At 64.0% G+C, this 26407-nt stretch overlaps 4 protein-coding genes across 14 annotated transcripts in view; 1 reads left to right on the top strand and 3 right to left on the bottom strand.

The window, feature by feature from the left end:
• Positions 1–2994, top strand: part of ZMYM3 (zinc finger MYM-type containing 3) — a 28024-nt gene extending 25030 nt beyond the window's left edge. For all 4 annotated transcript variants that reach the window (XM_084534518.1, XM_084534517.1, XM_084534516.1 and 1 more), the window contains 3 exons: positions 812–1066; positions 1157–1274; positions 1675–2994. In XM_084534518.1, the coding sequence (XP_084390644.1) occupies positions 812–1066; positions 1157–1274; positions 1675–1873 (572 nt within the window). In that variant the 3' untranslated portion in view covers positions 1874–2994. The remainder of the gene's footprint in view (positions 1–811; positions 1067–1156; positions 1275–1674) is intronic.
• On the bottom strand, positions 2457–4667 carry LOC311443901 (gap junction alpha-3 protein-like). The gene has a single exon (XM_084534534.1). The coding sequence runs from the start codon at positions 4492–4494 to the stop codon at positions 3598–3600; it is 897 nt and encodes a 298-aa protein (XP_084390660.1). The 5' UTR covers positions 4495–4667; the 3' UTR covers positions 2457–3597.
• A 635-nt stretch (positions 4668–5302) lies between these two features.
• On the bottom strand, positions 5303–8088 carry GJB1 (gap junction protein beta 1). 2 transcript variants are annotated; one of them, XM_084534530.1, is made up of 2 exons: positions 8025–8088; positions 5303–6328 (listed from the first exon to the last, which is right to left on the bottom strand). In XM_084534530.1, exon 2 carries the CDS (start codon positions 6314–6316, stop codon positions 5480–5482), a length of 837 nt encoding a protein of 278 aa, XP_084390656.1. In that variant the 5' UTR covers positions 6317–6328; positions 8025–8088; the 3' UTR covers positions 5303–5479. The 2 variants fall into 2 exon arrangements, with proteins under 2 accessions (XP_084390656.1, XP_084390657.1); XM_084534531.1 differs by lacking the exon at positions 8025–8088 and adding an exon at positions 7072–7189.
• Positions 8089–11306: 3218 nt separating this feature from the next.
• NLGN3 (neuroligin 3) overlaps positions 11307–26407 on the bottom strand; it is a 35261-nt gene continuing 20160 nt past the window's right edge. For 6 of the 7 annotated variants that reach the window (XM_084534230.1, XM_084534229.1, XM_084534225.1 and 3 more), the window contains 5 exons: positions 21952–22011; positions 19507–19656; positions 17869–18054; positions 14309–15098; positions 11307–13864 (listed from right to left, as the gene is read on the bottom strand). In XM_084534230.1, coding sequence (XP_084390356.1) covers positions 13027–13864; positions 14309–15098; positions 17869–18054; positions 19507–19656; positions 21952–22011 — 2024 coding nt within the window. In that variant the 3' untranslated portion in view covers positions 11307–13026. The remainder of the gene's footprint in view (positions 13865–14308; positions 15099–17868; positions 18055–19506; positions 19657–21951; positions 22012–26407) is intronic. The other variant, XM_084534228.1, reaches the window with a different exon arrangement.

Genomic DNA, 26407 nt, shown 5'->3' with positions numbered 1-26407 from the left:
AGCAGAGCCAGCCTGGGTTATGCCTCAGCAGCTTCTGTTTCCCAGAGTGAGGTTGGCTGGCAGCAGAGTATGGCTGCTGTGTTTCCTGGGACAGTTTGCATTTTTACAATAGTTCACTTCGCAGTGATGTCTGAACCTCTGGCAAAGAGCACGCCAAACCCAACAGGTGCAGCGGCCCATGCCTTTCCCTTCCCAGTCCGTGGGCAAGCCCTGCACACTGCTGAGTGCTGGCCATGGCTGCTGCGCTGCTACCTTGGGAGCAGACTGCCACAAAGCTCTGCAGAAGCTTTTCATGATGCTGTGATCTGGGCTCCCATCCCTGCAGCGCTTTGTCAAGTGCTGGTTCCCAGATGCAGCCTCTCCCTCTGCATGTTGGCTGTTGAGGCAGAGGCCTTTGGCTCCAGACCCGTGTGTCTAGACAGGAACTGGCTTTTCTTTCACCTCACCCAGTGTGGTGGAGCACTGACCTGCAGTCCTCTTTGTGGCCATCTCTAGAGACGAGCTGTTAGGACTGATTTGGTTCTAGCTTGTGTTTTGCCTGTGCTATGGGACGGCTCGTGGCTGGGCAGAGCCAGCATCTAGATCCACTAACGGCTCTGGAGCAATAACCTCGTGGGGCAGTGGGTGTTGTGAAGCGTCAGCACCGAGCCGAGCTTGCCTGCGCAGGGTGAAGGGATTGCTCCAGACCCACGATCTCCAGATGCGTGGGGCTGGCTCCCAGCCATTGCTGGCAGGCACATTGTTCTAGTTCCCTCCTGAAAGAACACCAGGCCACCGTGGGTGTTGACCTGGTTCTTCCTCTGTGTTGCAGACACGGTTTTCTCACGTGTTGAGGAGGAGCACCTCTGGGAGTGCAAGCAGCTGGGCGTTTACTCACCCTTTGTGCTCCTCAACACCCTCATGTTCTTCAACACCAAGTTCTTCGGGCTGCAGACAGCGGAGGAGCACATGCAGCTCTCCTTCACCAACGTCGTGCGCCAGTCCCGCAAGTGTACCACAGCCCGGGGCATGACAAAGGTAGTGAGCATCCGCTACTACGCTCCTGCCAAGCAGAAGAAAGGCCGAGGTAGGGTCTGACAAAACATCTCTCTGTCCCTCCTTGTCCCCCTGACCCCATCACGTTCCAGCCATGATCCTATTCTCTGCCCCTTCGCAGATGGTGGCACTGGAAAGCGGAAGCGTGAGGAGGAGGTACCGGTGCTGGAGCAGCGGGAGAACAGGATGAACCCACTCCGATGCCCAGTCAAATTCTATGAATTTTATCTCTCCAAATGGTGAGTCTTCGGAGAAGAGGCACGAGATGTTTTGGGGGCCACCTCTCAGTTTCAGGGTGACCCTGTGGAGTAGCTGCTGTCCTCTGCACATTTGTCCGTGAGTTTGAAGCCTTGACCAGGGTTTGCACTGCTTGTAGGCTGTGGCTGAGAGAACACTTCTCTCTGGCCTCTTTCACTGCTCAGCCCTCAGCCTAGGCATGGAGGGGTGTGTGGTGTGTGTGCTTTCTGGTTAGGGAGCTCACTCCAGAGCGAGGAGCTACAGGCTCATTATTTGGCCTCGTCCTGCCAGGGGAGGAGTCCAACAAGTCTTGAGCCTTCGAGGGCTAACCGAGAGGGCAGGCCAGGCTTTCTGAGTGCCTTCTGTTCGTACCCTGGGGCTCACCTTCCTTTCTCTCTGCAGTCCTGAGAGCCTGCGGAACCGCAACGACATCTTCTACCTGCAGCCTGAGCGGTCGTGCATCGCCGAGTCCCCGCTTTGGTACTCGGTCATCCCCATGGACCGGAGCATGCTGGAGAGCATGCTGAACCGCATTCTGGCAGTGAGGGAGATCTACGAGGAGCACAGCCGGCTCGGTGGCCTGGAGGACGACATGGACTAAGCACAAGGTGCTGCTGGGCTGGTTCCGCTCCAGCCCTGGACACCTCATCTCCCTGCCTCCTGCTGCGGGGGCCGTGCAGCGCAGGGTGGGGCCGGGGCTGCAGCAGTGCTGTCCCCTCATCGTTACCGGACTCAGACATCCCATCCTGCTCCTAACAGGCCTGTCCTACCGCGTCCCAGAGCCGCGTGGGCCATCTTCCCCCAGGCCAGGCCCTGCAGCACAGAGGTGGCAAAGCCCCCAGGGCGGTGGCCCCGGCTTGGCTCTGTCCTCCTGTTCCCCAGGGCTGCGGCCCCTTCCCCTGACACTAACCCCTTCTCCCCCTGCCCCGGGGCAGGAACCGCACAATACGGCAGAGTGCTGCCTGGGACCAGCAGCCCCTGAGGCTTTTAATTCCCCCTTCCCTTGGCATCAGCTCTTGGAGGCTGCAGGTGGCATGGCAGGAACAGCTCTGCTGCAGTGGGACAGGGTTTTCAAGGCAGCAGGGAAGGACCACGGGCGGCACGTGAGCTGCTGGGCAGGGGAAGGGCTGATTTCAAGGGCGGGAGGTGGCTGTGGGGAGCAGGTGGAGTCGGTGCTGGAACGCGGGGGCTGAGACCCAGCTGGGCTGCCTCCCTCAATTTTGTCGACGTTTTCTGAGTCAGCAGAAAACTGACTGACACGGGTCTGTGCCAGTGCTGCCCCTCTTTCCCCCCGTCCCCGTGTGAGGTGCCACCAGCAGTGCAAGCCGGCCGGGGTGCTGGCGGCGGTGGCAGGTCCCTCCGCTCCTGCTCTGGGCTCGGGCAGCTGCTGGCAGAAGCCAGGGGCTCTGCCTGGCCTCTGCCCTCCCTCCCAAAGCTGCAGGGCCCCCGTGCCCTGCCTGGAGCAGGCTTGGCTCTGGCCGTGCTCTTCCCTGCTGCCTCCTGCCCCTCCTCGTGTTCTGGTCGGTTTTCCTGAGCTGTACATGGGTCTCAGCACTGTTGAGCCTGTATATATTGTTCTGGGCCTTGGCCCGGGGCCCTCTGTTCTCTGTGTCCATGTGGAGAGTGAGCCACTCACCAGTCTTGTTGTAGTGATAACAGGGCGGTAGGACTAACCCTGTGTCTCTGGAAACCATTCATTTCAAATAAAGATGCAGAAACCTGCGGGCAGCCCCTGCTTTCCCCTGGGGGCAGGGTGGGCCCTGCCGTGCAGCCCCTCACGCACCCCCAGCCCCAAGCAGTGCTGTGGGGCTGGGGCCTTCCCTTCTGTGGGCTTGGCCTCTCCCAAAGGTGCTTTAAGGCTCTGCTGGGCACGAAGGCCCTTGGTGGAAGAGCCGGGCGAGTGTCCTGCTGCTGCCACCCATCTCCCTCCTCTCCATCCCGCCCCTGCTGTGCTGCCGGTGCTTCCTCCTGCCCCCTCCTCAGCTATGGGGGCACATCCCAGCGTGGTGGTGGTGGTGGTGGTGGCCCTGTCCAACCCTTGTGGCCACTCGGTGCCCCTGTGGGACAGTCAGAGAACAATGCCGCGGTGCCCACGGGCAGAGCACGAGTCAGACGAGTTGCATTGAGTGTTTATTTGCTCCCCAGGGCTGACAGGCAGGGTGGTGGTGTTCGCCCCTGCCCCAGCCTGGTCCTGCTGCTCCCAGGTCATGCCCAGCTCTTGCATTGGGGTCTGTGCCGTGGGGCTTGGCAGGTCCTGGAGATGGAACCACAACCGTGGCCACCACGGTGGCCTGCACATCGCCCATCCCAACACCCCGGCTGCATTCACACCGCCAGGTCCCCCACGTGCGCCTTCCCGCGGGACCCGCTGGCCACCCCCAGCCACACGCCAGCCTTCCCCAGGGGTGCCAGGCCGCGGTGGGGTCCGCTGGCCTCCGCGAGGCTGCCACCACCAGGCAAGGCGACACGGGCACTGCGGGGCTCTGTAGGGCCACCGGGGCCGGGCAGGACTTGGGACCTGGGACGTGGCCCCTGCCGGCACTTGGTGAAGCCCAGGTGGTAGATCTCCACCAGGTTGAGCAGCAGGGACACGCAGGCCACCCCCAGCATGAAGAGGATGAAGATGGTCTTCTCGGTGGGCCGGGAGATGTAGCAGTTGACGGTGTTGGGGCAGGGCCAGCGGCTGCAGGTGTAGAGGGGCTTCAGCTCAAACCCGTACAAGGCGTACTGACCCGCGATGAAGCCCATCTCAAAGAGAGCCTTGAAGACAACGTTGCAGACGTACGTCCTCAGGATGGCCCCCCGCATCTGGACCCGGCCCCGCACGTCCCCCCTGTGGAGCGGGGGCTGCCCGGGGCGCTGCCGCCTGGCCCCGCTGCCAGCCCGTGCCACCGCTCGCTGCTGCGCCTTCTCCTCCAGGTGCACCAGGTGCAGGATGTGTCCCAGGTACACGAGGCTGGGGGTGGAGACGAAGATGATCTGCAGGACCCAGAAGCGGAGGTGGGAGAGGGGGAAGGTGCTGTCGTAGCAGGCGTTCTGGCAGCCGGGCTGCTGCGTGTCGCAGGAGAAGCCGGCCAGCTCGTCGCCCCAGACCCGTTCGGCGGCCGCCCCCAGCACCAGGATGCGGAAGACGAAGAGGACGGTGAGCCATACCTTCCCCACCACCGTGGAGTGCTCCTGGGCGCTCTCCAGCAGCCTCCCCAGCAGGCTCCAGTCCCCCATGGCGCGCAGCGCTGCGCCCTGCAAGACAGCCGCCCTCCAGACACACGGACACCTCCCGGACACCACCCTGCCCCCGGGCGGGCATGCGGGGCCCTGAGCTGGGGCTGTCCCCACCTCTTGTCCCACGGGACACCCTGACCTGGCTGGGGAGGGTGACGGGAGCAAAGGCTTCCATCAGAAAGCAACCCCCAGCGAGGTGGCCACGGCCACCACGGGGCACGGCGCGGGGACCCCTCACCGTTGCGGGTGCGCGGGGCACAGCCCGGTGCTCCCACGCCGTCGGCTCCTGCGCAGGGGTGCAGGGTGCTGCCAGGCCCCTTCCCGGAGCGCAGTGGGGTGCAGACAGATCCACACGGCTCTGTCTGTCCGTCTGTCCACCCGACAGCGGGCACAGGGTTATTGGGGCGTGATGCAGCTGCGGGCCCCATTGGCTTTCTTTGTGACTGGCAGATGAAGCAGCCACTGGGGGAAATTTTTCCCCTCTATTTTTGGTCCGGGTACCTTTCTAAATATACTTGGGGCTGCAGGGGCTAGTGCTCAATGCCACCAGAGGGTCACTGCTCCCGCACGCGTGCTGCCAGGGCTCCATGCAGGGACCGCAGCCCCCCAAACCACAGCATCCCCCACCCACCTATGGGGCCGGCCGGCCCCGTGCATGGGGAAGCATCCCCGGAGGTGGGTGGCAGCAGCCTGGCTGCACCCAGACCCTCTCCTCTCCTCTCTGCCTGGCTGGACAGGGGCGGGCACCCCACGCTGGCACCGCAGCCCCTGGCACGTCCCAGCCGGAGCAGAAAGCAGGGAGGCAGCGCCTGAGAACGGAGATTTAATGGCCCGAGCGCGCAGCAGTGGCTGTGCCCTCCTCGCCGCCCAGGAGGACAGGCACCGGGGGGTGCCGAACTCAGGATGGGGGCGGCGTGGGGTCCCCCCGGGGCTGCGGGGTGGCTGCGGGGCAGGGCCGAGGGCTGCAGCCCCCGCGGCGTGGGCCTTAGCAGGCGGAGCAGCGGTCGCCCTTCTCCTGCAGCCCGGGGTTGCGGCGCAGCATGTCCTTGAGGGAGCCGTCCTGCTCCGTCAGCAGCTGGTTGATCTCGTTCTGCTTGTACTCGGAGAGCTTGTGGCCGTAGAAGGAGCCCTTCCCCGACGAGGGGTTGGAGTTGTGCCGGCTCCGGCGGGCGCAGGCCCGCACCACCAGGTAGACCAGCTCGGCCATGTTGAGCACGATGCAGATGCTGGAGGTGACCAGCATGAAGACGGTGAAGATGGTCTTCTCGGTGGGCCGCGAGATGAAGCAGTCGACGGTGTTGGGGCAGGGGTAGGCCTCGCACTTGACCAGCCGCACCATCTGGTAGCCCGGGTAGATCATGTAGAAGATGTACATGAAGACCGCCTCGAAGAGCAGCCTGAAGACCACGCTGAAGACATACGTCCACCACAGCGAGCCCGCGATGCGGATCTTGTGCTTCTTCACCTCCTCCAGGTGCTTGGCGTCCCCGTGCCCCGTCATCATCAGCAGCTTCTTCTCCTGGTGCTGCTGGTAGGCCACGTGCATGGCCACCAGCAGGGCTGGCGTGGTGACGAGGATGAGCTGCAGGGCCCACAGGCGGATGTGCGAGATGGGGAAGAAGTGGTCGTAGCAGACGCTGTTGCAGCCCGGCTGCTGCGTGTTGCAGGTGAAGGCGGACTTCTCGTCCCCCCAGACGCTCTCGGCCGCCACCACCAGCACCATTATCCTGAAGATGAAGATGACGGAGAGCCAGATGCGCCCGATGGCCGTGGAGTGGCGGTTCACCCCGCTCAGCACCGCGTAGAGGCCGGCCCAGTTCATCGTTCCTCACGCCTGCGGGAGCGAGAAGCGGTGTTAGGAGGGGGAAGGTCCCCGGGCCGAGAGGGACAGCTCAGGGCAGCGTTTTGCCTGCAGCAGGCAGGAGATCAGCCTCGTGGCTCTGCTGTCCCCGTGCCACCAGCCCCGCTCGGGGTGGCAGCGGGCAGAGCCAGGCAGAGCGGGGCTGGGACGAGGGAGCAGGCAGAAGGTGCTGCGTGCTGCCGGGACAGCAAATTGCCCCGGCTGCCCCGTGTCTGCATGGGGGAGGGCTGCCCCGCCACTCCAATCATGGCTGGGGGGCAAAGGGCTCCCAGCTGGCGGCCAAGAGCTGCTGCTGGCTCCGGCTGCGGGGCCTCTCTGCCTCCCCCTGCGAGGGCTGGGGACAGAAGAGCCCCTGTCACCTCTGCCACAGGGCAAACCAGGGGCCCCGCTCCTACCCTGCTGGCTCCAGGATCCCCACCTGAGGCTGCCGCAGAGGATGGGGGCAATCTCACAGACCCCCACCCACACCCAGCGCTGAGCTCTGCCCCAGCACCTCCCTGCCCTGCGCTGCCACAGCCCTGGGCACGGTGTCCCCACGGGCAGCCACGCGTTGCCTCCCTCCTCCGGCACCGTCCCTGCCTGGGGTGACCCCGCACCCCAAGTGCCGGCACCAAGCAGCCCCGGGGGCTGCTCCCCACCTGGGCACGAGGCCAGCCCAAGGCTGGGGGCTGGGACCCGCCAGCTGGCCCCAGTGCAAAGGGCCCCACGGCGCCTACCTGCTGGTGAGGAAGGGTCCTCGTGAGCTGCCCCCAAAGGCCCCTCTAAGGTCTCATGTCTCCAGCAGGAGAGCTCTGCTCCGCCTGCCCTCGTCTCTGTCCACCACTGCCCTGCACTGGAAGTCATATGCTGCTTTATAAACTATTTACATACAATGGAGCCTTTATGGGCCCCTGAACAACACACTTTAGCATTCAGATCCAACGCCCTGACTTCCGCCCACCCCAGCCAAACAAAGTGCCTGTGTGCTGCGTTCCTGCTCCCACCTTGCCCCGCGCCGAGCACGGATGTGGACCCACGGCTGCCGGCCGGGGGGGTGCCCACTGCCATGGGCATCGCACGGGCTGGCGGCCACCTGCATGGCTGGGTGCCACCGAGGGGACAGCCAGGACCCTGTGCTGGTGGTGACTGCGGTAGGAGTCCCACCGTGGCCCTGGGGACGGTCACTTCCCTGGATGGCGAGCAGGGAAGAGCCTGCGACACGTGCCAGGACGCAGAGCGGAGCCCAGCCACGTGCCTGTCCGCATGGATGGCACCACAGCCTGGGCTGGGGTTGGGGTCTGGCTGCTCCCCAACGCAGCACTGAGCGTCCGTGGGACCAGTGGGGTTGTGTATGGCCCCCGTGGGCAGCCCCAGGTGGGGAGCAGCCACACACAGTGAAAGCTTCCAGCTCAGGGCCCCGCGGCACTGCTGGCATGGCCGGTGCGAAGGAGGTGGCAGGCAGCAAAGCCACCCTTCATGGCTCCTATCCCGCAGCGCAGGGTGCGAGCACGCAGACCAGGAGCTGTGCAAATCATGGTGGGCAAAGGCCCTGCTCTGCTCCTTGTCCCACTCCCCCTGTCCCACCCTAACTCTGCTCCTGCGCCCCGTGGTGTGACCCCAACATCTCCGCTGGGGTCCCCAGCTGGGGGCTGTGGCGGCCACCCCGGTGTGGTGCCCACCCGGCTCTCACCTCCACGCGGGGCTTGCTCCCAGAAAGGCTCCTGGCGCTGTGTCCTTAGCACACAGCAAACACCTGGACTTTATACTGACCCGCTGCGCCACCCACCCCCTCCCAAACAGCTCCGTGCTTTCCAGGACCTGCTCCCTGCTGAGCAAACACCACAGGTGTGTCCAGCTCACTCCCACGAGGCACCCACCCCGCCGCCGCCACCGAGCATCCCTCGAGGGTGTTCCAGGGGTCACCGTGGCACCCTGGGGGAGCTGAAACCCCTCCGTGGGGTCCCCTTGGCTGCACCTTTTGGCTGGGAGCATCCTCCCTGCCATGTGTGCGAGCCGGACACACGCGCCGTGATGCCGTGATGCTGTGACACCGTGGCACCATCCTACTCTCCCCACGGGGACACGGCACCCACTCCACGCCGTGTGGGGTTGTCGGGGAGAAGGGGGGGCGGTGAGCAGCCAGGTTAGCGGCGTAAAAGTGCAGCCGGGGCAGGCAAACAGCCTGTCAACCATTAACCGGGCTGGCAGCCCCACTCCAAGGTCCCGCCGCCGAGCGGGGAGCGAGGCCACGCGGCGCGCTGGGACGCGGCGACCCCGCGGGGCTGCGGTGGGGCAGCGGGGCTGGGGAACGGGGTGCGGGGTGCGGGGTGCGGGGTGCGGGGTGCGGGGGGGCTGCCCCGAGCCGCTGCCGCAATCTCGGCCCCCGATAAGCGGCTGAGTCAGCGCGGCTCGGCACGGCGCCGCCGGGGACGGAGCGGGCAGGGAGCGGGCAGGGAGGCGGCAGGTGGCGCTGCGGGGCCGGGCCGAGCCGAGCCGAGCCGGGTCCGGGCCGAACCGGGCCAAGCTGGGCCAGGTCCGGGCCAGGGGAACCGCGGGGATGGGAGCGCGGCGGGGCCGGAGGCAAGCGGGTGAGGGGGATGCGCAGGGCGCTCAGCTGCTGCCGGGGAGCCCGGCAAAGATGTTAAAAATATAATGAATTAATTAATTAGCAAAGAAAGAATGAGAATAGATCCAAAGAAATAAAAATTGGGGAAGTAAAATGGGGAGGAGGGGCTCGGGGGCGTTGCAGGTGTCCCGGGGATGCAGTGGGGGCTCTGTGGCTGCTGCCCTTTGCACCCAGCCTCTGGCCCCTGCTGCTGTTTGTGGTGCAGAAGCCTCGTGCCAAAGCCTGCGGGCAAGGACAGGCTGTACCTGCGGGGACAGGACCATGTACAGCCAGCACTGTCCCCTGCCTCCAGAAAACCGCCCCGTCGGGTGAGTGCCCAGAGCAAAAACGAGCTCGTAGCTAATGACGTTAATCACCAGGTGAGCGTGGCGGCTGCTGTGTGAGGCCATGGGCACGGCGAGCTGACGAGACGGGCTGGGGTGAGCCAACATCCGTGTGGCTCGACGGGGTGACGCGGCGCTGCCGGCAGCCCTGGCACCCCACTGGGGTCAGAGGTCTCCGAGCCCGGCAGTCCATGCCGAAACGGTGATGCACGAAGCCTCTGACACACGTCGGGTACCAGGAGGAGAAGGGTGCCGCTCCAGAGCCACCTTTGCCCGGGCTGATGGCGACACAGGCGTCCCCGGATGCTGCCCCCTAAGAGACAAATCCCCTCGTCTGCGTCAGCCCTGCCGGGAAGGGCCGGGGCAGCAGGCAAGCACAGAAATGCTTTGTGCTGCTGGAGTGGGGTCAGGGGGGTGCCCTGCTGCATCAGGGCTGTGGGAACCAGGAGCAGGAGCAGGGCAGGGCAGGGCACTGTCCTAGGGATGCTGCCATGCAGAGCCCTGTGCTCCTGCTGGCTGTGTCTCCCAGAGCAGGCATGGACCAGACACAGGTCACTCGTATCACTCGTACCTTCCCCGTGCCAGGCTGTCCTTGCGGGTCATTTCCCTTTTGCTTCTCTTTGCCAGCAGCCCTAAACATGTCCCCCGGAGCTGAGGATGTCCCTCATCGCCACACAGATGTTAACCTCAAATACCCTCGGGGACACGGTGTCCCCTGGGCTTTGCCAGGTCTCCAAAGAAACGCTGCTGATGGTCAAGGACACCCGGAGCAGATGGCAGGCTTGGGAGTTCTGCGAAGGCAGTAGCTTAATAGCAGCGTGTCCCCTGTCACCAGCCAGCACGCGGGGTCCTGGCTGGGGGGACAGGCAGGGACAGCGGGCAGTGGGGCTGTGCGAGGATGGGGAGCAGAAGGGCAGGGCAGAAACCATCTCCCCTTCAGGGAGGGGACTGCAGGGTGGGCAGCTGGTGTCACTGGTGCTGGTGCCACCGGTATGGGGGCCACCAGCCCCCGGGCAGGGCTGGCCCCGCTGCTTGAATTGTGGCGAGCGGGCTGCGGCTGGAGCTGTGCTGCAGAGCACTGCCATTTCCATGGCAACCCATCCCCCGTGGACCGATGTGGGTTTCCATCCCGCTGTGGGTTCCCATCCCCGTTCCTCTTGCAGCTGGATACCCGGGCAGTGCGAGGGAGTGCCCTGGGTGTGTCCGACCGGAGGGGATGCGCAGTGCTGGATGGGACAGTGGGGTCAGGGTTTGGGCTGCAGGCTGGGCAGCCAACCCCATCCCCGACCCCAAGCCTGTGGGAACACCGCTGCTTCCAGCGAGCGATAGTCCTGGGGGAGGCACAGCCCCGGGCCCCTCTGGGTGCCCCTGCATCACGCAGCAGGGCCCGGCACGCTGCCTGCCTTCCCACCTCCATCCTCCCCTTGGCGAGGGGTCTGCCGCCCCCATCCCATGCTCCCTGCCTTGTGCCGGATTTCGGGACAAGGCCACCCCCAGGTGAGGCGCAGCACCCCGCACAGCACCCAGGAAGCACCCGCCTATCCCCAGCCCCCCCCCCCCGGCCCCAGCCCTCGGCCCTGGCTCCGCTGCGTGCGCGCTGCCTGGAGGCGATTCAGGCCCCATGCCTGGTTTCCATGGCAACCCCAGCTGAAATTACATTAAAAAGAAATGAAACCAGCAGCTTTTCTGGTTGGCAAGCAGGGGGAGGGGAGGGGAGCGGGGCTGGGCAGGGCAGGGGGCTCGGCGGGAGGGGACCCGCGGTGCCAATGGGGTGGATGAGGTCCTGTGCAGGACCCTGGTGCCGTGGGGACACAGCAGGGCTGGGACAGGCAGGGCCCCCCAACCATGTCCCCAAACGCTGGTAATCCTGGGGACAGGGTGCACGCACCCAACCTGGGGTGGGTGCTGGGATCCTGGGGACCTCCTGGCTGGGGTGGCCCCGTGCTGCACCCCTCGACCCTTCCCGGGCTGCACCCAGCCTCTGCCCCTGGCACGCTCCAAGGAGAGGCGAGACACACCGCTATTAAAAATATCACTTCTGTTTTATTTGGAATTTGTTACTCTGCGCGGGTGACAGGGTATAAATACATTCTCCAACGAGCATCCTCACCCCCCAAGCCGGGGCGGGCTGCGGGGCCACGCGGGGCCAGGCGGCACCGGTGCGTCACGGCCGCCAGCACGGGCAGCGTCTGCCAGCCGGACCGGCTCGCACAGGGCGAGGGATGGCGGCCCCACAAGGACACAGGAGATGCCCCCCAGCTGCCAGACCCGTCCCCCTCCTCCTGCTTCCCCACACCCAAGGTGCCAGGGACCGTGCTGGCGGCTGACACACTCCCTGCCCTCACTGGGATGCCCCGGGTGGGCTCCCGGGCAGCTCCTTCTCCGTGCCCAGCTGCTCCGGAGCCCCCACCAGCCCTGCGGGTGCCCCAGCCCCGGGATGGGTGCCCTGTCCCCACGCAGGCTGCATCACCCCCCGGGGCCCCGCTGCGAGCACATCCAGGTGCCGGGAGGCAGAAAGCACCCTCGGTGCAACCGGCTCGCCCTCCGAGCTGCCGGCCCGCTGCAATCCACAGCTGGGGCAGGAATTGCAGCACGGCCCCGGCAGCGGGCACGAGGGGGTGGCAGGGTGGGAAGCAGAAGGGGAGCAGGGCAGGGAGGCCGTGGGGAGCACCGGGTGCTGCCCTGGGTGGCTGCGCTTCAGCCGTGGGCGCCCCCGGTGGGTGACACCCAGGAGGGGCTGGGGGTGGCACTGGACAGTGCTGGCAGCGGGGTGGGATGGGTCAAAGGGGGCCGTGGGGTGCTCGCGGCCAGGCCCTGGAGTAGGCTATTTGGCTGAGATCCGTGGGCACGGGTGACAGAAGAGGGAGAATATCAAAAATACAAAAGAGCGCGGCCTCGCGGCGCGGGAGGCAGGGCCCTGCCTGGCGCCCGCCGGCCCCGTGCGGGCAGTGGGGCCGCGGGGCCGCGTTGGGGCCGGCACCGTGCACACACGCTGGGGTTCTTCTAACTGGCTTTTTATTTTATATCAAGAACACTTGGTTTAAAATCTTTACAAAGGACAAAACGCGGAGACTCCGTTAGTGTGTAAAGAACTAAAGATCTGCTTAAAAAACGTCTCTGCAAAGAGAAACGACTGACACAAAAGAGATTCTCTGCAGCGCAAAGAGGGGCAGAGGTGCCAAGTCCCCAGCTCGGGGCCAGCTCCCCGGCTCCCAGCGCCCCGGCACCGGCCCCAGCGCCCGCACCCAGCGCGAGGCCAGGCCCCGGGCCCCTGCTCGCTGCCTCTGCCTATAGCACCATGGCCTGGGGCCGCTGCTCGGAGCCTTATCCACAGCGCTCCAGATGCCAAACCTCCCGGGGAGCCCCGGCACCGGCCGAGGGGGATGCCCGGCACCACTGCGCACCCATCCCGGGGTGCTCGGCGGGCGCTGGGGACACCGTGTCCCCGCGGGGAGGCACAGCCCCGGCACAAGGAGCTCTGTGGCTGCTGTCGGCTGGACCGGAGGGGCCCTCCTGCCGGGAGCCGGGAGAGTCGAAGCACTTCTCAAGAGTTAGAAAGGAACGAAAGAAAGCGCCGAGGGGAGCGGGACGGCCAGCGGCGTTGGGTCCCACAGGTCCGGGCTCGGTGCCGCACCGTCCGTGTGTGCTGCCCGTCCGTCCGGGGCGCCCGCCGGTCCCTCTGCCAGTGTCTGCTGCGTGCGTGTGCGTGCGTGCGTGCGTGGGTGTGCGCCGGCCGCGGGCGGCTATACCCTGGTGGTGGAGTGTGAGTGCGGGAGCCCCGTGCTGTTGAAGCCGGCGGCGAAGGTGTTGTAGGGGTGCAGGGTCTGCAGCCCCACCAGCGAGTTGGGGATCATGGTGATGGTGTTGGGGGTCATGAGCGGGATGTCGTCCGGGGACCGGCGCAGCGTCAGCGTGTAGTCGGGCAGGGCAGCGAGGCGCAGGGCGTCGTGGGGCGGCACGGCCTCGCACTCGTGGTGCGCCTGGCTCGCCTGCAGCGACGGCATCTCCTCGTCGGGGGCGTGGGCGATGTCGTTGGCGGCGCCGCGCTGGGGACTGGGCTGGCGGTGCGTGTCCTGCCGCCGCTTGTCCTTGCGGTAGTAGAGGGCGGCGAAGGCCAGCACGTTGAGGAAGAGGAGGGAGGCGCCCACGGCAATGGTGACGCTCAGCTCGGTGGAGTAGTCGCGGGGGCTCTCGAGCAGGGTGCCCGCCTCCTGCTCCGGGCTCCACTTCTCCTTCCCGTTCTCGCTGTTGTAGGCGGGTGAGATGGCGGGGCGCTTGGTGGTCCAGATCTTGCCGTTGGGCCGGCGGGTGATGTGGGAGTTCTGCGTGGTGTCGGGCGGCGGCACTTTGGTGGTGGTGGAGGTGTAGTGGAACATGTCGTGCAGGTTGTACAGGTGGGGGACCAGGTGCTTCCAGAAAGCCACCTTGGTGGCCCGGTAGTGGTCGCGCACCCGCGGCTTCAGCCCGATGTGCAGGTACAGCTGGTCGCGGGGGTTGTACTTGGACCAGGCCACTTCCTCAAAGCGGTTGGCCTTGGTGTGGATGAACTTGGTGTCCTGGGGGACGGGCTTGTTGGGGTCCCTGCAAGACACAGGCAAAACAGAGCTAGCGCCAGGGAGAGCCGAAGTGTTCAGGAGGGAGAGCTGGATAAACCTCTGGATAAACAGAGGAGGGCACAGATGGGCACCACCCCACGCCCTGAGTCAAGCCTGACCTGTGATAACCGCAGCCAAAGTGGCTCCCACACCCCTGTGCTTGGCTGTGGCCAGAGCTTGTCCTCAGCTGGCCACAGCCCGTGCCATGCCGTGAGCAGCCCTGCCCTGGGTGGGAGCACAGGGAGCCAGGTCCTTGGGGCTGGCCATGCTCTCAGCTTCTCGCTGTGTGGCTGATGACCCCAGCTAGGGCACAGCACATAGACCTCTGGGCACAGGAGGCTCAGCGTCCCACACCAAGCATCCTATCCCACCACCCCCTCGCCCCAAATGCAGCCCTGCAGCGAGGCACCGCTCCCCAGGCCCTGCTCACCCCGTCTTGGCAAAGTTGGTCCAGTAGGTCATCACCACGGCGCTGAGCATGACGTCGTTCTTGGAGAAGTTGCAGGGAAAGAGGTCTGTGGGGCCGATCATGGGGATCCCGAACACGTAAGGCACCTCATCCCCGTGGGCCGCGTCGGACCACGCGGGCTTCATCAGGCTCTGGCAGTGGTGGTAGAAGGCGTAGAAGTAGGTGGGGGAGCCGTAGCGGGCGTGCAGGTCGGCCGTCACCACCGACGGCTCTACCCACTGGTGGTCGGTGAAGAGGGCCACCAAGGTCTTGCGGCGTGTCTCGGGGTTGTCCCGGTCGGCCCAGTCCGTGTACATGAACTTGATGGTCTCCCGCAAGGTGTCCTTGCCCTCGGGGTAGCCGTACAGGTTGTCTACAAAGTTGGAGACCGAGTAGTCAAAGTCGCTGCCCGACACGCCGTCCTCGGGGTCCACCACGCCCTCCACGAACTTCAGCCCCTCGCCCTGGTTGACACCCAGCATGATATCGTAATTGAGGAACTCGCCCTGCTCCATCAGGATCTCTGGGTCGTCCGGGATCACGTCACCGTCGATGACCGGCCCAAAGGCCACGTGGTAGCGTGCCGGCTGGATGTCTTGCTCCACCAGCTCCTTGGCACTCTTCTGCCGCAGGCAGTCCACCATGTCCACTGTGTCCAGCACGTTGCAGCCCACCTTGTCGGCCAGCATGCTGGTGTACTTCACGGGCTGGTAGTTCACTGCCCAGCTGGAGAGCGCGGAGCCGCTCTGGATGATGGCTCTCTGGAAGAGACCTGCAAGAGAAGCGAGGAGCGGAGGAAGCTTGCAGCGGGGGGAGCCCGGAGCTGCCCCAGTACCCCACGGCTGCAATGCAGGACGAGGCGTGGAGGAGGCACCGGTGCCCTCAGGCTCCTGCGAGGACCCCAATCTCCAGAGCATGCACCATATCAACCTGTGCCATGCTCCCTGTGGTGCTGGGCTGGCACGGGGCCTCAGCTCAGGGGCGCCGCACACCCCCAGGATCCCACGGCCGGCGTTTCATGGGGAAGGCCTGGCAGCAGCGGGAGGGTTAACGCCTGCTCGGGGACACTTAACCCTGCGTGTCCCACCCGCCGCTTTGTCAGGGCCCCCCTCGCCCCCCTCCCCGCCACTTCCTGCCCAGCTGGGGCTGCTCGGTGCCAATCCGGCCCCGCGGGAGCACGCTGCCAGACGCACAAAGAGGGCCTTTCTGCCACCGGGAACACAGAGGGAGTGGACTTTCGCCCTGGAAAGCGGGGCCACAAAGGCCCTGGCCCAGGCGGAGGAATGCGTGGCTGGGCTCCAGCCCCATGTCAATGGCGCTTGTGCTCGGAATACAAAAGGCTGCGAGGAAGCGGAGCCTCCGGGGCGGTGAAAGCGGCCGGGCTCGGGGTGCACCCTGGGGTCTCTGCTCTCCGGCCGGCCCTCTCCCGCGGCCCCGCGTGCTGCTGTGCCTGGCCGGACTCTGGCGTTTGATTGCTGCCAGGGCCCGTTTCGTGCACGGTGCAGGGAGCAGCACGGCGGCATCGCTGCACGCAGAGGCCACCGGGCTGAACCCACTGAGTGCTGCGAGAGTGGTGGTCACACACCTGAGCCCGTGCAGCTCTGATGGGAGCGTGCCCCCGCCTGCAGCAGCAGTGTTCGGAGGATCCTGGCTACCAGCCACAGTGCCCCTAGCTCTGTCTGCACGCACTGTCCTCGCTCTGCCAAGTACCTGACGTACAGTCCCACGCGCTGGGACAAAGAGAAGTCACAAGCTCTGTTTGTCACCTCCCGGTGCCCTAGAAAGCAGTGCCCAGCCCACAGGCACAGCGGGCAGAGCACTGCCCGTTCCCCTCCGAGGTGAGCATCCCCAGGCACCCTGGCAGGGCCGGCCGGGAAGAGGAGCAGCCCCTGGCCCCTTGGCGAGGAACCCACCCGCCTGCGCGCACCGGGGCTGGCAGGGGAGCCGCGGGTCTCCCCGGCAGCCAGACACAGCGTGCGCGGCACCAGCCTCCCGTGTCTGCCTCTTGCCGCGCCTGGCAGAGCAGGCACAAATTAGCAGCTTCATTAATAGCTCTTGATCACTACGAGTTTTATTTTGATCCGATAAAAACAAACCCGCCTGGTCTACAGGCTGTGTCTCGGCGTGCCTCCCCTGCCGCGCAGTGGAGCCGGCTGCCGGCCCCATCCCCGGGGAGATGGGTGCTTTGGAGCAGGTCTAGGTGAGGGCGTCCTGTGTATATGTGTTCTGACACCATAGCCTAATGGGGCAGCAAGGGACACGGCACCCAGACACAGGGTTTAGTGGCAGAAAGCCTGGTGTGACCCAAAAAGTGCTGTACTGGGCTCTCCAGCTGCGGATGGAAAGCCAGGGAGCAGCTGCAGCCACTCAGGGGGCAAAGAATGGAGGCTCCAACCCACCCCAGCCCCAAATCGTGCTGCCGGGTACAGCAGCGCACCCGGTTGTGCTCAGGAGACACCGGGGGCAGCAGGAGGACAGAGGGCTGCCAAGAGCTGAGGTGCTGACTTCAGGCACTGGGCACTCAGGTAGGAGCAGGGACTGACTGTGGGTGTCCCGAGAGCCCAGGGTGGCAGGGAGAGCAGCTTACCCAGAGCAAATGCATCCTCCATATATGTTGCTTGGGCTAGACCACTCTTTACCTTCCCTTTACTTTTTATCCTTTACCTTTTACCCACACTTTGCCTTCCTTGTTTCCAAGCTTTCTCTACACTTGGGCTTTAGCATTTTGCTTTGTCCTGCATTACTCCAAGCTGGCAGGGTGCAGGTGATGGTGATGGCAGAGCAAGCAGGCTCTGGGGCAGCCTGGCCCTGAATTCCCCAGATCCTGGTGCAGGACCAGCCCGGCAGGACCAGGCAGCATGGTACACTTTGCCCCTCTCCACGTTCAGCCTGAAGTTTCTGAAGGTTTTTCTTCACGCAGTGTTCCCAGGCTCCCCAGCAGGGCTGCAGCTCTTCTCAGTATTGTCATTTTTCATATTTGCCTGGGTTTCTGTGGGGCAGATTCAGGGCAGTGCCCACTGCCCCAGCGTGGCCTGTGCCCCTTCTCCCCTGCACCACGCACAGGGATGCGGCACTGCCTGAGCTCAGTGCCTGTGCCCCATATAACCCTCTGTGACCATGCCCACCGTGCTCCCTGGCAGCCTGGTGCCCTGTGGACCATGCTCAGCTCGGGTTTTCCTCCTGCTGTTTCCTTCGGGAAGTTTAGGCAGAACAGCTCTGCTCTGATTGCTGAAAATCTTTTTTTTTTTTTTTTTTTTCCAATTTTCAATGTAAATTTATTCACAGGTGGTTTATATGCATCTGCTCTTATGCCAACACAATCTTGTAGCATAAACAATTCCTTTCTTTATCTAGAGTAAACATTCTGCTGTATTTACACCACGGTATCAATCACATCACCTCCACAAGCGCCGTGCCAGTCTCCACACTCCCAGACCTCCTCTCCGCTACGAGGGGGCCTCGCTCCCTCCCCGGGCTCACGCTCGCTTTTGCCCCTGCTCCCGCGTGGATCGCTCGGCAGCTGGGGCAGGGCCAGCACCTACCTTCCGAGTGGTGGGACAGGGTGAGCAGGCTGACGCAGGAGGCGCCGATGCCGGAGCCGAAGACGGTGATCCGCAGGGGATCCCCGCCGAAGAAGGCGATGTTCTCGCTGACCCAGCGCAGCGCCTGTATCTGGTCCAGCAGCCCGTAGTTGCCCTTAGCAGCCTGGTCCCCCGTGCTCAGGAACCCTGCAGCAGGTGAAACGGAGCCCGGTTAGGGACAGGGGAAGCAGGCTGCCCTCCCACCCCTCCCTGAGTCTGGGGGAGCTGTATGGGACCCCATCCCAGTGGGATCAGCAGTGCTGTGGGTGCTGTGGGAACACTGCGGCCCTACACATGTAAGGGAGAGAGGCTGGGAGTGCTGCCTGCGGGCACAGACAGGGCGATGGGCACGGGACCACCGCCCGTGCCAACAGCCTCATGCACGTTCGGAGGGGAGGCTGGGGAAGCACAGGGAGCGCAGGCAGGCTGAGCGCACGCAGCCAATGCTTCCCATGGAATAGCGTGGTCCGGAGGAGGCTCTATAAATGTAAGGAGGTGGGCTGGGCAGAGAGGAACCACTGCAGCTTAAAACACAAAGGCTCTCAGGGAGGAAGATGCTAAGAAATGCTTTCAACAGCAGAGGTAACACCCAAGATAAGCTATCGATGTTTTATCTGCCTTGACTCAAAGCAGGAAGCTGGAGCCACGGCACGGGGGCTGAATGCGGGCAGGTAACACGGTGGCAGGGAGTGGCACGGCGCTGCGCCGGCACCGCGGTGCTGCTGGCACTCAGCAGCTCTTCAGTGGGGATGCCAAAGGCACCATATAAGTTTTATTTCAGGCTGTGTTTTATACCTCTTAAATTAGCGCTATCAATCTTAAAGGCCCGATGTTTTATATTGAGAGGTCTCGAATAGGCTGCTTTTTGCAGAAAAGCCCATTTCCTACCAGCTAAATCCAGGCAAGACTGCTGACCTCCAGCTGCCTTTCCAAGAGGATGTGGGGCACGGGGGTGTCAGAGGGACGTGGTGCCCAGGTGAGGGACGAGGAGCCCCTGTCCCGGCTGGGGTGTGAGCAGCAGAGCCTGTGGGGTGGCTCGGATGGGCTCTTCCCCAGCAAACCCCTCGGAGGGCCGAGCACGTCTCCGTGCATATTGTGGGAGGCCACGGTGTGAGCAAAGCCACCCTTACACCGCTCCCGTTCCCTTCCCGAGGGGATGCATCTGGGATTGTGCATTTCCCATGCAGGGCAAGGGAAGCTCTCAGGGCCTGCCCTGGTTCCTGCTGGAGCACGGCGCTGCCTGGTCAGCTCGGACAGCATCCACGGAGCAGTGAGGCAGCTCCTGCCGGGGGGGAAGAGCTGATCTGTCCCCCGGGGCAGGCAGGCAGCACCCGCTGGCAGCTCAGCGCTCCGAGCCCTCTCAGGAGGTGATGCTGGGTAAACACATTTATTATTTATTTAACCGCAGACCAATATTTGCTTTCAGCTGAGCCGGGTTGTGTAAATGAGCCTGGGTGGCCGGTGCCAGGAGCCTGACCACGCCGTTGTGGCTGCTGTGGGCTTTGCCACGTGGCACCGTGCTCGGCCGGAGTGCAGACCCCGTCCCTCCCCGTCCCCCTGCCCCCCTGTCCCGCCGCACGGCGCCGGCACGGCCCGTACCCAGCACTCCAACGCGGTAGTTGAGGGTGATGACAATCACGTTCCCGTAGCTGGCCAGGACGCTGCCGTCTATCATGTTCCCCGTGCCCTCCATGTACGAGCCCCCGTGGATGTACACCATCACCGGCTTGGCCCCGCTGTCCCGGATGTCTGGAAGGAGAGGAGGTTAACCACAGGACCCCGCCAGCAGCCGCGGCACCCTGCCGAGAGGCAGACCATGGAGGAGGAAGGCAATGCCAGCTGCCAGGACTGGGGAGGGGGCTGCAGCAGCCAAACCCAGAACCCAAAGCCTCGGCGCAGACCTGAGAACCACCCACCACCACCCCAAACCCTCCAGCCCCTCTCCGGGCGGTGGCAGCCCCTGTCCCCATCCCAGCACTGCTGTCCCCTTGCTGGGAGCTGCCTGGGGTCTCAGCACATGCAGGAGAGGCACGGGCTGGACCCAGCCGCTGTTCCCCAGAGCCACGGGCAGGAGCTGGCACCTCCGTGGTGGCACCGGCAGCGTGTGGTGCCCCCAGAGCCTGTCCCCATGTCCCTTCTTCAGCTGGCCCCAAGCCCTCGGCTCCGGGAGTGCTGGCAGCTGGCATTGCGGAGGGGCAGGGACGGGGTGTGCAGGACCTGGAGGGCGGGGGGGCACTGGTGGGCGCTCCCACCTCTGTCTCTCCCGTCCCCCCCCCCCCCCCCCCTTCCAATTCCCTGGGAAGGCAGAAACCTGCCGGCTGCCGGGATGCGAGCCCATGGCACCCCAGTGCCCGGACACAGACATGGCGATGAGCAGACAGTGCGTGCGCGTGTGCGTGTCGGGAGGTGAGCGCCGAGGGCGGGCGAGGACAGGTCATGAGGCATGGAGTGAGGATGGGGAATGGGACCCGAGGGACGCGGAGGGAGAGGGCTGGGGGAGCCTAGGGCAGGGAGCAGCCACGCGCTCCCTCTCTTGCCTGCTCTTATCCCGGGGAAAGTCCCTGCTGGTGCTCAGCACCTGGCACATCTCCACTGCGTTGCACCCATCGCAGCGGTGGTGCCAGCTCCGCGTGGTGCCCAGCCCTTCCCCATGCTGGCGAGCCGGTGCCGACGGACTTTGCCCTCCCCTGTGCTCACCCACACTCAGTGCCTTGCACCGATGGGCATGGCCGGCACCAGGCACAGCCCTCGTCCCCCTCGGCTGCCCCGACCCCTGCCTCCCTCGCCCCCCGCACCCCATCGCCACCGGCTGCCCTGCCCGGGGCCGTCCCGGTGCCAGCCCTGCTCTGGCAGGAAAACTCTTACTGGGGCCGCCTGTGTGAAATCCCAACAGCTGAAACGCCGAGCCCGCGGCTCTGAACTCTCCTCCCTGCCACGCGCTGTCACCGAAATGCGAAGGGACATCCCTGTATCTGACCGGCAGCAACGGCATAACAGGGAAAAAAAAAAGGTTCTTAATCTTCGCAGCACATCTTGGTGTGCAGGGATTTACTGCAGTCAAATCACTTAGCGTGGATGCCAGTTTACACCCTGGTACAAGAGATCCTGGGGCACAGGTTACTGGGAGACAACAACAGGTTTTGATACTGCCAATGAACAGGCTTTTCATCTGCTGCCCAGAACCCAAATGCCATCTGTCAGGACAGGCTTGAGCTGCCCCAGGACTCCCGCAGACCACGAGGTCTCGGTGCCCTCGCCGTGTTACAGCTGCGTCCTGGCAGACCTTTCCTCCCGCCTCCTCCTCACATCCCTGCAACAAAACAGGCCGAGTCCAGACCCTGCAGACGAGCAGCCCTGTTTTTACCCCAAATCGCCTGCTCTGCAGCTTTCTGAAGCCTGGTGTAGATCCTGAATCACACCCATCTGAAGCCGCTCTTGCTCTACCTCAGCTGGCACAGATGCCGTGGCCACAAGCAAGACCTCGCTCACGTTGGGAAAAGAGCGGGCGCAGCATCCCCAGCACCGGGGCCGGGTACAAATCCTGCTCCGGGTGCGGGGGACAGCGAGCCAGGGGCACTGATACCCGATGGCAGGGCACCTAGAGCTGTGTGGGGCCGCTCCTCGCCAGCACCCACAGCGTGGAGCGAGGAGTGGGCAAGGGCACGAGGGGAGGGCGCAGGCTCCCGCTGCGCATCGCTGAGTCCGGAGGGATGAGGCTGGAGGTGGAATATGACCGGGCTCGGGGTGAAATGGGCCCAGGTGCCCGAGGGCTCCCTTGCTCCCAAGCTGCCATGCTTCCTCCCGGCCCTCGCTCGAGCGGAGCGGGGCAGCCAGCAACCTTCTCCTGAAGCACAACCCCACAAGCTTCCCCCGGAGGAGAGGGAGGGCCTGAGCCCTGCACAGCCGGCCCCCCGGCCCCCCGCCCCGCGCAGCTGCCCAGCGCCGAGACAGACACACACGGGGCTCCCTGGGGATGGCAGCGGATGGCGGGCAAACGGAGTTGCTTTGCGTGTCATGCAGTGGCAGCCTCGAGCACAGAAATACCTTCGTCTTCATCCCCGTCATTATCCGCTAAGTCCTCTCCCTGTTTCTTAGCGCTGGCTCCTAGGGACCAAACACGAGGAGACAGAACAGAAAGGAAAACAAAACAAAACAACAACAACAAAATAAAAAAAAAAAAAGAAAAAAAGAAAGGAAAAAAAAAAAAAAACAACAAAAGAGAATTCAAAAATAGCATGATAGCAGAGACGGTGGGGCCAGGCCTGCGCCCCACAGCACTGCTGGCTACTCACACTGCACCTCTCCCAGAGCCACGGCAGGGCAGGGGCAAGGCTGCCCCAGCACCGCGATGCCGCTCCCCGGGGCCCTTCCCAGATCCTCCCCGGGGCGCTGGGGGCAGCGAGCATCCCCGAGCATCCCCGAGCATCCCCGAGCCGTGTCCCGTGGAGTGCGCACAGGGGGCCCCGCTGCCGGCTCTGCTGCCGCTGGCTGTCCTCTGCCACCAGCACGGCCGAAATGCCACGGTGCCCTGCAGCCCTGCTCGTCGCACCACAAACCACTGGGCTGTAATGGGAGCATCCCCACGCCACAAAAAAACATCGGTTCCTGTAAGGTCCTGCAAAACTTGGAGTCCCACCAAGCACCAGCATGGTCCCAGTGCCCTGTTCCTATCAGCCCAGCTCTGTCCCAGCAAGGGGCTGCTCCATCAGCGAGGTGCAGCCTTGGGTAAGGATTAGATGAAGTGAAAGTGGGTGCAAGAGTAGCTGGAAAGCCAAAGTCAGGGAGTCACTCCCACTGCCACCCCGGGAGGTGACAGAGTGGCACTGTCCCACTTGCAGATGGCAGAGATGAGGGGACAGGATTTGAGTGTGAAAGGAATCAGTGATACGGGCAGCTCCGTGGGGCCAGGTGCAAACACCCATCCTCAGCAGGGATAACCCGCGGTGCCGGCTGAAGCCCTGGCTGGGGACAGCAGCCTCGTCCCACTCAGAAGACAAGAGCAGGGCCTGAGGGGGAGCAGCAAGGCGCAGCCGCCGCTGGTGAGCTGCACAGCACCCCGTGCCGTGACCTTCTGCTGGCAGCCCACCGAGCAAGGACCAGGAGTCTGGAAAATCCGCCAGCAAGTGAAGTTTGAGGGAGACAAGGTCACCCAAATGCTGACAGCAGGAAGCTGAAGGGAGCTGTGCTCACGGCCTCCCCAGGCAGGACAGGCCACGGGGCAGCGGTGACACAGGAAAGTGGCTCCTGCTGCACGGGACAGCAGCAGCGGAGCCACAGGAGGCAGGGTTAAACTGGGCATAAAGAAAACCTTTCTGGCAGATAGGGCAGAAAAGCAGTGGAAGTGATGGCCTGGGGAGGGGGTTAAGGAGATGTGTGACAAATGCTGGGCACACGTTAGGCGGAGCAGCTCCTGTCCTTGGGCAGGGACGTCTCCAGAGCCAGCCCGGTGATCTCTGAGTTCACCTCCCAACCCACTGCTCTGTGCCCTGCCTCCTCACAGCCGTCTGGTTACCGCACCCCTCCAGCCTCACCCCAGGAGCCCCTGCCCTCTGCCCTGGTGCCCCAGCACCCCCCTCCTGCTGTGTCCCCTTCCCCACGCGGCACACACAGCCCCAGCCTGCCTGCAGACAGGCGCCGTGGGCTTGACCGGGTGCATCTTCGACAGGGAGAGCTGCGAGCCCAGAAAGCACTCAAATGACAAAGTACCCGTGCAGTGTTTGCTACGCAGAGCTCCTCTCCAGCTTCCCTGGTAATGCACGGGGAGAGGGATTTTCTCTAATGACTGCTGCAGGCTGCAATCCTTCACCCGCCCCGTGCTTCGGAGCTGTAGCTGGGAGAGGTGGCACGGCGTGGGGAGGGAGCTGGCTGGGGCTGCCACAGCTGTAGCGAGTCCAGCCGTGCTGCTCACCCCACAACTACACCAACGCCCTGCAATCCCACAAGAGAAACAACACAGCAGGTGCTCTCACACCTCACTGTTTGCTCGGTTGCCTCCCAGCACCTGCTGTTGCAGTGCCACCGCAGCAGGAGATGCTGCTCTGCTCCAGCACGGGCTGCAGCCCAGAGCCCAGCGCTGCCCTCCTGGCCCACCAGCTCCCTGGGCTCGTCTGAGCTTGGTTCACAGCCGGGAAAACCAAAGGACTTGTGGCTCCTGCTCTCCTCAGCCATCAAAAATTCATTCTGCTCACTCAGTGCGAGTGCCTGTTACGCTGCTTAACCGCGAGCTGACTGCGGAGTGACACTGTTCAGGGTGATAGGAAGGATGCATGCGCGCTTATCTGAAGTCCCTAGGAAGATTTAAGCCCAAGTTCAAAAAAAAATAAAATCAGTTTTCCTTAAACAGGAGCATCCGCACCGGATTTATACTATCTTAAGCAAACTGTTCCAGTAGCACTGACGCCAGTGCAAACAGTGATAAAGAGGGCAGGGATCCCAGCTCCTTGCAGCCGTCGTGGTGCAGATAAGAGAGGAGCAGGAGCAGGACCCAGTCCTTCTCCGGCTCCAGCAGCCGGGCAGGAGCCTTTCCTCCCTGCTGCCTGGTGCCTCCCTGCCCCTGGGCGATGCTGAGGAGCCATCTCCATCCTCCTGGGGCTCCACAAAAGCACCAGACTCCTCGTGCCCTGGTGCCTGCCAGCACTGACGCTGCCCCTCACCTTTGTACATCATGTCCTGGCACAGTAGCAGAGCACAGGGGTGGCCACGTGCCCCCAGCCACGCCACAGAGGCCAGGCTGGTCCCTAGTAAAAACCAGGGGGGTCTGACAGGAGCATCCATAGGCCCTGTGCTGTGTGCACGTACACGCTCTTCCGGTGGGCAGAGCTTTATTTTCACAGCAAACCACGAGCAGCAGCTGAACCTAGATGGTTCAACAGATCCTCCTGCGCTGTGCATGGCTAATTAGTCCCAAAGCGCTGCTGCCCTGCCCTGTCCCAGGAGAGGGGACCGACGTGCACCCAAGCAGGAACTAGGGCAGGGAGACAGGGAGGTTTTTCTGTCTGGTGGAGACGGGGATGATTTCTGATAAAATCTTAGCCCTTTGGCTGCTGTGAGATGAAAACAACAGTGAGGTGAGAGCCGAGGCATTTCAAACCACCAAAATACTAAACAGGCTCTCGCTCTGCAAGAGGAGAGCTCGTTGACCAGTCATACACAAAATGGCCTTAGAAATAGTAATCAGGAGCATTGCTGAACAAGATGATGTTCAAATGACACCAAGTCCGAACAAACAAGCGCTGCAGGTGTGTTATCCTCGCCCTAAGCACTACTAACCCAGGACATTCAGAGCTAAGTGCCTCTTCACAAGTTATTCAATTAATTCGAGTCAACAGACACCAGCTCAGCGGCCGGAGCTGAAGGGCAGCGGCAGCAGCTGGGCGCTTTAATCCTCTGCACATCACGCCTGGATGCCCAGATCCCTGGCTCTGCCCATCCAGAGCCGATGCTGCCAGCACGGGGCAGGAGGCACAGGGCAGGAGGCACATCCCCGCCGCCTCCCCGGGAGCTGCCACCACATGGCACAGGCCACCAAAGGCATCCTCAGAACCACTGCAGGGGAACTGCTGGCGGGCAGAGCTGGTGGGGGGCAGAACAAGGAGGAGAAGGCACCCGGAGTGGTTCATTGTGCCCTGTGCCACCCCTTCTCCTGCCCTACCCCAACCCCTTCTGCTCTGCCCGGGCTGCGGGGGGCTCCCGCGGGGACCCCAGCCCCAGAGGGCCGGGAGAGGAAGCGCTTTGAAGTGTCTCGGTGTCGCTGGCACAGCCTGCGCCGGAGGCGGCGTGCAGAGACTCCCTAATGCGCCAGCCCTTTCAGGGGCAGCCTTGGCACTCGGAGAGATGGCGTGTGAATAGCCAGGACAGCCACAGGAAAAGCAAAGCAAAGAAACCAAACGACAGAACTCAGGGAGGGGGGGGGAAAGAAAAACAACAACAACAAAAAAAAAAATAGTCGCTGGAAGGAAAAGAGCTCCCCAAACCTCTGAGCCCAGCTGCGCCAGCCCCGTGAAACGCGGGGGCACGAAGAGAAAAGCGGCAGAGCCGGGGCCCCCTGCGCGGGGTGCCCGGCACGGCGGTGCGGAGGCGGCGGCAGGCGGGGAGGGCAGCTCCAGCCCGGCAGGACACCTCCTCCTGAGCCTTTCAGAAGAGCTGGTCGGCCCGGCCGCGGGCACCTCGGGGCAGCGAGGAGGATGGGGTGATGCAGGGAGCAGCCTGGGCTCTGCCTGCCTGCGTGGGGCTGGGCGGTGGGATGGAGGGAGCATCCTGCAGGGATTGAGGGAGACAGGAGGGGTCTGGTTTGTGCATCTCCCACTCCCCGGCTCGTGGCACTGGGGTTGGATCGGGATTATTTTGGGTGCCCAAGCTGCAGTGCAGCGGGAGGAGCCCCGCGCAGCCCTGGAGACAGCGACGAGACAAAGCGGAGCTGTGTCTGCGCTGGAGATGCTCTGCCGCCTCCGGGGAGGCTGCAGCTTAGGGAGGGTGCGATTTGAGGAGGTGGAGAGCACAT

The sequence above is a fragment of the Aythya ferina genome (genome assembly GCF_964211825.1).
Source record: "Aythya ferina genome assembly, chromosome: 13".
Taxonomy (NCBI): Eukaryota; Metazoa; Chordata; class Aves; order Anseriformes; family Anatidae; genus Aythya; species Aythya ferina.
The sequence above is the reverse complement of the archived record's forward strand: the minus strand, read 5'-3'. Positions and strand labels throughout refer to the sequence as shown.